This window comes from Papaver somniferum, chromosome 1 (genome assembly GCF_003573695.1).
Source record: "Papaver somniferum cultivar HN1 chromosome 1, ASM357369v1, whole genome shotgun sequence".
NCBI classification, from domain to species: Eukaryota; Viridiplantae; Streptophyta; class Magnoliopsida; order Ranunculales; family Papaveraceae; genus Papaver; species Papaver somniferum.
Genome location: NC_039358.1, coordinates 210313639 through 210324176, shown reverse-complemented (window position 1 = coordinate 210324176; position 10538 = coordinate 210313639). Strand labels below are relative to the sequence as shown.

General features: G+C 35.8%; 1 protein-coding gene across 1 annotated transcript; it reads right to left on the bottom strand.

The window, feature by feature from the left end:
* Positions 1–202: 202 nt before the first annotated feature.
* On the bottom strand, positions 203–10017 carry LOC113359421. The gene is made up of 6 exons (XM_026603061.1): positions 9186–10017; positions 8431–8978; positions 1228–1619; positions 728–951; positions 539–631; positions 203–244 (listed from the first exon to the last, which is right to left on the bottom strand). The coding sequence occupies exons 1-6, from the start codon at positions 9987–9989 to the stop codon at positions 203–205; spliced, it is 2103 nt and encodes a 700-aa protein (XP_026458846.1). The 5' UTR covers positions 9990–10017.
* Between the last annotated feature and the right edge of the window lie 521 nt (positions 10018–10538).

Below are 10538 nucleotides of genomic sequence, written 5' to 3'. Positions count from 1 at the left end.
CTCATCACTTTTAAATGGCTTTATTTCTTTGCAGAACGACGACACATTAAATACAGGGTTTTACAATTTTATCCCTGAACTAAAAACCACCATCAACGCATAGGTTGTACGTTAATCAATCAAAGTAGATATATTCATCCTTGTTTTTTGGATACGACATGATTGATCTTTGATATTGATCTTTGGAATCGTCCAAGTACTCTCACGGGACAATCAGGTTTACAGACTTGTCTCTATTAACATTCTGATTGTAAGAGAAAGAGATATAAGCTCTTCATATAATTCCTGATTGAGATTCATTAAGTTGAACTTTCAGAATTGTATTCAAGTTTACTCTATATAGGTTTCCTAAGAAAAAGTTGGTGGTGTATTTTGGTATCCCCGCGTTTTCAAAGACACACTTGATTGACTACATACCAAATACCAGGTCTGGTCCAAGTGTCCCATCTGACTTTGACATCTAACTAGAAGGAGAGACGGATTATTGCAGGGATTTGCACCAGTCATATTGAAATTCTCAAGAAGATCTAAAGCATACCTCATTTGGTGAGAAATAAGTGTTCCTCTTCACCTCAAGACCAAGAAAATAGTGAAGTGACCCTAAATCCTTGATAGGAAAGTGTTCTTTAAGCTGAGAAATAAAGGATTCACAAAACTCAAAAGAATTACCAGTAATGAGAATATCATATATATATATATATATATATATATATATATATATATATACTAGGATAATGGTGATTCTAGATCCATATTTCTGTACAAACAAAGATGAATCAACAAATGAAGGTTGAAAGCTATGAGAAACCAGAACAGTCAATAGTTTTTCATACCATGCCTTAGGTGTCTGTTTCAAGCCATAGATATATTTGTAAAGTCTGCAAACATGATTGGGCTCAGATTCATCCACAAAACCAGGTGCTTGCTTCATATAAACTACTTCAGTTAAGTCTACATGCAAAAAAAAAAAAAACATTTGTTACTAACAATTGGTTAACCTGTCAACCAAAGTTAAATGTCAAAAATATAACCAATCTGATGGTTGTTGGTTTGACCACTGGACTGAATATCTCTGACTGATCAAGACTTTTTTGCTCATGAAAGCTTTTGGAAACAAGCATGGACTTGTACCTATTGATGGATCCATCGGTATTGTGTTTAATCATATAAACCCAATTACAACCAACTATGTTATAAGATGGATAAGGATCAACTAAAGTCCATTACCTGCATCCTTTAAAGCAGTGTATTCATCAACCATTAAGTGTTTCCAATTTGGATTCTTGATTTCCTTTGAGAAACAGGTATGAGTTGAAGGTGGTATAACAGTAGTCAAATTAGCAGACAAGACATGCTTTGTGCTAAAAACTTTGGGTCTGAAGATACTCGATTTTCCTCTAGTTAGCATTGGAAAAGAAGTATAAGTAGTAGCTGAGACAGATGCTGGAGATACTGAGGGTGAAGTAGAAGAAAGTATGTCAGAAACATCAACATGTATAGATTCATAAACTGTGTCAGATGAAGAAACTATGTCAGATATTGTAGTAGGTGTGTCAGATGCTGCAGTAGATGTGTCAGATGCAGAAATTATGTCTGATGGAGAAAATCTGCCAGAACATCTGAAGTAGAATAAGCATTGCAAAAAATAGAGGTGGTAGCAATTAAATTCCTGCTTCTTAGAGGACATGAATTATCATTGAACACAACGTGTCTTGAGACATAAACTTTACCAGTTAAGGGATATAAACAGTTGTGCCCCTTGTAAGAGAACTTTAACCAATTCAATATACAATGAATGCTTCTCGGCTGCAACTTGTGTGGATTATGTGGTATTAGCCGTGGAAAACAAGAAGAATCAAATGACTTAGAAAAGTATAATCCGAAGGCTTGGCAAAGAGTTGATCATAAGGGCATATGAAACTAAGACTTCTAGTAAGCAATCTGTTAATCATAAAATTATTTGAAAAAAGATTAACAATTGGAACAAATTAGTGCATCATATTTCCTAAAAGAACAAAGAGGATGTGGGAATAAATCAATAAATTGAAACAAGAGATTCTAAAGGAGAATCATACAATCAAATTTCCAATTATATCAAGACATTCCAATGGAGAATTGGGCTTTTGAAAAAAAATTCTTGTATGTAGACATAATGCTCACTCTTCAAGTGTTGCCGAGTCATTTTACATCTTGATTAATAAAGATAAAAAGTTGTCTGCCTATATGCTCTTCTGGATGCGATAAGGTGAGTACTATTTTTACTTTATTATTTATTTCTTTTTTGTTTGTTAATGAAGATTCTTTTTCTTTTGTGTACATAGTTGTGCAGAGGTTGATTGTTTTCAACCTGTGCATAGTTTTGCAACACTGTGTACATAGTTGTACACATATATTTTCTTTATATACACGTTGTTGTACACATGTTTATTTTGTTTTTAAATATGCGTTTATTTATGCAACTTTACGTTTTGTTTATCCAGATTATTTTGATTAATGTTTTGTGTTTCATTTTTCAGGTTGAAGATTATGAAGATGAATTCTAAGATAAGGGTATAAGCTCTAGAAACTTTCAACATTAGGCTCACTCCTATATACGAGGTTTTACTAAAGGAGAAAATCGACATTGGTCGTACATGGAGTGTTAGTGAGTTAGGGGATAGATCGTATAAATCCCTTCGAGAATAACGTCTTGAGGCTGATCTAGGTGGTACTCTTGATAAAATCAATACGTTGGAAAGAGGACTTGAGAAAGTTTAATGATAGCTCAAACGAATTAACCTCAATGGAAGCAAGTAAAAATCTTCGTGATACAAGAGGATTGGGATATAAGGAATAAATGCTTCGATTACTATGTAAATGCGAAGACATCTGATACTTCGAATTGGAAATCATCCAAATAGTATGAAGGAGAGAGTAGTTGTTGCGAAACCCACTTATACATAGGTCCCGAAATCTAGCATACAACAATCACAGAGAAACCAGAAGTCTATCACAAGAAAAACACTCAGATGGTAACCGTTGGTGACAATTACGAATGTCTAGCCAATAGACTCAAGAAAGACCTCACATTGTCTAATGTCTCTTGTATGAATACACGTTTTGATAATGATACTCTTCATCATAAGTCAAGCAAAAAAACAGGAGCAGGAAAAAGAGAACTCAAACCAAGCACGAGGTCAAGAATGTTGATTCTGTCTTAGTCACCCGTGACGAAGAAGACTAGACTCACCTGAACACAACCTAGTTTGGTTGGAATGTGCATGCTCACTTTTGTGCTCGAACAATATCCATGCCCACAGAAAAATGCATAGGTACCTGAAACAATTAATTGATCTACAAATCCATACACTAATACAACAAATCTGAGACAAACAACCGTGCCCACATAACAGGAAAATATATCCCTGAAATAACAAGTCGGATACAAATCTGTACACTGCCACAAAAATGTGAGAAAAACAACATCCATGCCCACAAAACAGTCCATATATCACTGAAACAACATTTATACTAGTGTAGTAATCTATACACTACTACAATAAATTTAAGGAAAACAACATTCATGCCCACAAAACTGTTCATTTATCCATAAAACAACATGACGGTGTATAAATATATGCAGTGTTACAATGAATGTGAGAAAAACATTCATGCCCACAAATAAGCCAATATGTATCACTGAAACAACATATTGGTATACAAATCTATACACTACTACAACAAATCTATGAAAAATAATATCCATACACACTGGATAGGCCAATATATAACTGAAACAACATGTTGGTGTACAAATCTGTACAGTACCACAACAAATATAAGAAAAACAATATACATACACACTAAACATGCCAATATATGAAAGTAACAGATGATCTTACCTTTTTTCTAGTTGAATAGATATTAAATCATCTGTTTGTTGTTGTTTTGTTTTCCTTGAAGGTCTTGATTTTTTATAGTTGCTAATATCAATTTAGATGATGATGATTTTGGACTTTGTGCTACTTGAACAGATGTTGAATCTTCTTCTTTTTGTTGTCTTGTTCTCTTCGAAGCTCTTAATTTGGTTTGATTCCCGTTTAGACGATGATGATTTTGGAATGTTTTGTTGTTGCTTCTTCTTCACCATGATGTTACTCACTACAAAAAAAATTGATTTATTGCAGCAGTACTGCTACTGCGTTTTTTATCAAAGGCTTATGATGATGGAGATTTCTTCTAGATTATGATGTTGAAAACGCATGGGATATCAAATACACCCAACTTTTTCATTAGACAACCTGTATAGACAAAACTTAACACAGTTGCAAGTAGACCAACTTAATGATCCTTGAAAATATGTATATATATATGGAGTTAATATCTCAACCTCTACCCAATCAGTATGTATATAGACAAAAGGTCTGTGAACCTGATTGTTAAGCAGAATACTTGGACGATCTCAAAAATCAATATCCAAGATCAATCTAGTCGTATCCAAATAATTCAATTGGAATTCTGCTAAGTGATTAGACTTGTTATCTATATTTCAAGATACGAATTCTACTAGAAACACTCTCTTAATCAATTATAATTAAGTGGACGTATCTACTTAGATTGGATACGTATAAACCTGTGTAAATCCAATTGTAAAGATAAACAATATAATAAGAAAAAAGAAAAACACAAGATACCAGAAATTTTGTTAACAAGGAAACTGCAATAGCATAAAAACCACGGGACCTCGTCCATGTTGAACACCACACCATGTTAAGCCGCTACAGACACTAGCCTACTATCAGACTTAAGACTGGAATGTAGTTGAGACCGATCTACCCTCCAAGCGATTCAGCTACAGTCGCGCTCCTTACATCTCTTGAACCTCACAAGTTTATACACACTTGATTCCCTTATCTAACGTCCTTTACAGCCTAAGAGTTGCTTCAGCTGAAGTGCAGACTTTTGATACCTATCTGTTAGAGCACTGCTCGGTCGAACTCGCAAGCGTTGCTATCTCAAGCTTTTTTGTCAAGTTTAATTGCCAAAACTATAAGTCCTGATTTCTAGTCTACTTATAGCTAAGTCTCGGATTAGGATAGAAAGTGTAGTTGAGCATTAGACTTCATGGCGTTCATCGACTGAAGAAGAAGAACTACTAAGGGGAGCTTGTGGAACTTCATAAACGAAAGGTATGTGAAGACTTGAACTCATCTATCACTCAAAAGTCTATCTATTCTATCTCATAATTGAGACAAAAGTCGTATAGCTATATAGACTTCAATTATGCATATTTGATATTTCGAGTTGAGTTTAACTCGCTTACATTTTTCTCGAAATATGTGTCGGTAAGCTTTCGCTTTAACCAAGTTCATTTTATATTCTTGATGAAAGTCAAAATATGATCATGTGAAAATTTCCTGGTAACATCTCACATGATTTGTGTGAGACAGTCATTTGATGTAGACTCGGAATGTTTCGTGTTGAGCATTCGATCACTTGAAAATTGCTTTGAAGCTAATAATTTGTGTGAGACAGCTATTGTCGTCTTCCGAGAATGTTTCAATGGTTGAAATGAGAGTTTAGAACAATTGGATATAAGCACAGTATGCGTACTTGCATATGTGTAATCCAAGTCCGGGAACCATGGTATGCGTACTGATTGGTTTAGTAGAGGTCCGGGAACTAAGTACGCATACCGGTACGCGTACGGGCGTGAGGTTCAAGTTCCGGGACTTTATTGAGTTTGGTGGTATGCGTACCCGTTCGCATACTGGCGAACACAAACTTAGTCCGGCCACTAAGGTATGCGTACCCGTTTGCATACTTGAGTGGATTATGTTCTAAAATCGGTTTGTTCATGAACTAATACATTTATATAATAAGGAATGCAATTTTTTGCAAACCGTGGCTATAATGTTCATGACTTGATTCGAGTGAATCAAAATCGATTTTGCTTCAATTATGTCTTGTATAATTCTATGAGAATATAAACAATTGAGGAACTCTAGAACTAGTTTCATTTGAGTCATTTGAACTAGTTATGGTTAAGATGAATATAGTTGATATGAAAGAGTTCATATGGCTAACTTCGGTTAACTATTGTCGAGCCAACAAAGGTGTACACATTTAGGTACGATAACTCATATCTAAATGAAGTCACTTTTTATTTGTGTATAACAATCTAAGTTCGATCTAAAGTTTGAAAGATATTAGATTGAGTCTAATCAGGTTTTCATATAAACGGTGACTATTGAATGCTTTGTGACCAAGGTAACATTGATCGCAAACCCTTATTTGAAGACTATATAAAGGAGAACTCTAGAAACTGGGAAAGCTAATCCTCACACCTCCTGTGTGATATTAGTTGCGACTAGCGTCGATTCTCCTTTAACCTTAGGTTTTTCCAAAACCCTGTAGGTTAACGACCTGAATACTTCATTGGGATTGTGAAGCCAGACCCAACTATTTTCTCTGTAGTTGCGTGTTCTGATCTTGCTGTTTTCTATCGTGATTGAGTAGTATCTTCTCTAAGATTTGCTCGAGATTTAATCTCCAATAGGCAAGATAAAATGTATTCACAAACATCTTCGTCTCATCGTTTGTGATTCCACAATATCTTGTTTCCCTACCATACGGTTAAGATTATTGTGAGGTGATTGATAATCTAGATTGTTCTTCCGGAATATAAGTCTGGTATATCAATTGGTTCATGTTCACCTTGATTTATCAAAACACTGAACAAAACTCATAGGTAATCTGTGGGACACAGATTTATCTATTCAATAGACTATTCTGTGTGAGACAGATTGGTTAATAAGTCTTCGACTTTGGGTCGTAGAAACTCTTAGTTGTGGGTGAGATCATCTAAGGAATCAAGTGCGTTGAGTCCTGTTGGGATTCATAGACGTAAGGAGCGCAACTGTACCTTGATCAGTGTGATATTTGTTACAGATCAACTACATTCCAGTCCGAAGTTAACTTGGAGCCTGTAGCGGCTTAATACAATGTGGTGTTCAAATCTGGACTAGGTCCCGGGGTTTTTCTGCATTTGCGGTTTCCTCGTTAACAAAACTTCTGGAATTTGTGTTATTTGTTTTCCGCATAATATTTGTTTATATAATTGAAATATCACAGGTTGTGCGTAAGTTCAATCAATTGTGAATCCAACCTTTGGTTGTTGATTAAATTTATTGGCACTTGGATATTGGTTTTTGATACCATCCAAGTTATTTCTTATATTCAATCGGGGTCGCAAATTCCTATTTGTTTGATTGGAGATTGAATTGAGAAATTGAAATATAACTCTTTGATATACGTTTCTTAAGATTGAGTCTGACTGTCTAGTTGATTCTCTTGAAAGTATATTGGAGTTAGTCCATACAGATTTCTAAGCGAAATATTGGGTGTGGTTGTTAGACGCCCGCTTTTTCACTATCTTCCTCTAATAGATAATCATAATTGATTTCTGTTTAGATCAACGTTTAAGGCGTGAAAATCTATTTGCAATAGACAAGCTAGCAATCCTCACAAATCTAGAACTTACGACTCCTGAAGAGAAGCCTAGATTCTTAACCGCCTCTCAAGAACAATCGTTGAAAGATCAACTAAGATCAGTCTTTCGATATCTATCTTGAGAAATCACAAAGTCTGAGACGAAAAGTACTTTGTGATTACTATCTATTTTGCCTGAAAGAGATTACCAAAACCTCGATAACATAAAAGCAAGATCAGGATACACGAAATATCAAGTTAAAGATAGTCGGACCTGGCTTCACGAATCCCCAAACGAAGTATTTTTAGTCGTAGGCCTAAAAGGTCAATAGAGGCGACTCTAGAATATACTAGGACACAAAGTGTCAGGGATTGATTTTCCCAATTGACAGAGATGCTCTTTTTATAGTTTTCAAAGACCAAGGTTAGTTTAGAATTCAAGCTAAGATAACTTGAGAACCAAGCAAACAAAATAAGTCTTCAAACTACAGTAGAAAACTATACAAATAGGTTTGTTACTGAACCGTGTATAATGATTGTTCGGTTTGGAAAGTTAGCCAAAGAACTAAAAGCTACTTGATCGATGTTCATTTAAACACCTAAGAAAGTAATCATGATTCAAATACATAAGTGTTTAAGTAATCAATGAAGTCTTAGAAGTATTTAAGAGAGTTCTATCAATGCAAAAAATATTAAAATAATAAGTCTTTGAGCATCTGCTAAACATTGTCAGGACAGTTTTCATGAGTCAGGGTGCTATGGTCCTTGAACCGGGTTCACCAACCCTACTAGACTACCGAACTCAGTTGACCTCGATTCGTGAACAATATTCCCCAACTGCTAGCCAATTAATCCATCTTATAAAATTAGTTCACCAAGGTTTGCTGTAGTTATCTACACTACAAATAAGTAATCAGGCTCAATCCTACAGGATCTACACTGTAGAAATTGAAGATGCACCTCAATTGAGGGAAGAAGGAAACACAACAATAACAATTATATTCGATAATCTCCCAAGGAAAACAGTCCCGATACATATTAGTGTAATGGAATGGCACATGTGTCTCACGTGTGCTAACAATACTAAGTACACCCAGGATGCCCTTATACATGGGTGCCCTATAATACATGGGACATGACAAATTCCACCCCTTCAAATCATCCTTGTCCTCAAGGATGGCATAAATTAAAATAAAATGGGAGGGGCTGAAAAGATACATAGTTGTTGCAGCTTGTTCACGGACACAACAAGAGATGAAACCCATATAATCTTCAACATCAAGGCCCACATAAGCTGAACTCATGTCTGGGTAGATACTAGTAAAAACACCACTCGCATCCATGAATAAAAACCCCAAAATGGTGTTAGCAGTGACTGTATGAGCACCTTTGAGTATACTGATATTTTTGTAGCAAGCCCAGAAAACCCAAAGAATTGAGTCTCCGTTACTGAACTTATCAAATGAGCCAGTACCAGCAGTTCTAACAGTGCCCAGGTTGCAACTCATCTGAGACAGAAAAGACCCTTTGTGACTACCAGTTGTTTGAAGAAGAGGATTTTTGATTATTTGTAAAGAAGTAGCTAATACGGTGAGCAACTCTTGCCAAGACCATTTAAGGAGTATATACCCTTTACTGTACAACATGTATACAGGGAAGCCATGTAGTGTAGTGCATAAAGATATTTTTACTGCAACAAACTTGATCATACAAACCTTGGTGATGAGATACTTAGCTGTATTTGGAGTTGAAACCACAATGTGCGTCAAGAATTCCTCTAACGCCCTGAATTCCTTTTGCCGCAACTGACTCCAAAAGGACCTTATACCACCAGTACAAACCACTATCATTATCCAACTCTCGTCACCAACAGCTTCTATACACATTCGACTGAGCAGCTCATACCATTTGCTTTTCCCACCATTAGTCTTTACAAGCTTCTCTATGCTGTCCACTCTTGTTTTGCAGAATCCCACTCTTCCATAACAGTTCTTGCTTTGCAATAACAAATTCAACAATGAACTGTAACAAGGGAAGTATTGACGAGCAGTAACCAATTTGAAAATAGCATTCACAGTATACTTCATAATTGCTTTCGTCATCTTGCCCTTAACTTGTAACAGTCTAACATAAGGAACTCCATTACCAGTTAACCCTACTTTAAACTGCAAACATAGAGTATAATCTTCTTCATTTGGAGATATACTAATCGTTATAAAAATGATGATCTGACTCCCCAGAAAGGAACAGTTTGGAACTGCAACATCTATCCAAGTAAGAACAACAACCACGTCTGTAGGTAATTCCTCTAACCACTCGTGTCCTCTGTCCTCCCCAGTAACATCTATGAGCATCTCTTTGATTCCAACCGCCACTACAAGGAATTCCTTACAGCCGAGACACCACTGATTACTAGTACAAACTGTAGAGAGGATTTCTTCAGGTAGCCCAGTAAAAAACCAACCGAAAACATTACCACTTGATACTCCACGAAATACAATTACTTTGATGCATCTCATAAGATAAGTTCACAAAAAGTGTAGCCGTATCCACTACACTACTACCTGAAATCATATGGACCAACCCATAATTAATTCCTAACACCCTTCCTCTATCAAATGTTCTTCCAGCAAAATCCAGGCCACAATATAAGCATTCCTGAATACTCAAACTCCCTGCATTTCTAGGCCTACTTTCCTTTGTCACATGAAGAATCACGTTAGCCCAGTAAACACTAACTTGCCGTGATATTTTATTAAACAACTGGAAAGCTTCACGAGTTTCACCAATTTTAACAATCTGAGACACATCCGAGTGTTGAAATAAGGAGTCTAAAGGGTACCCACCTTGAAAAATAAGCTCATATACATAATTACCACTTCTTAGGACATCAATTTCTTTACCACGATCAAATACATTACTGGTAAGGTTGAGATAAGAGTGAGAAGAAACACAAATTGTCCATTTGAAACACACAGTACCCCACAAAAACTTTTTCCCAGGTTTAGCAAACATGAATATCATTGAATCCGTAAACCACACTATAGTTCGATACTCAAACATAGAAT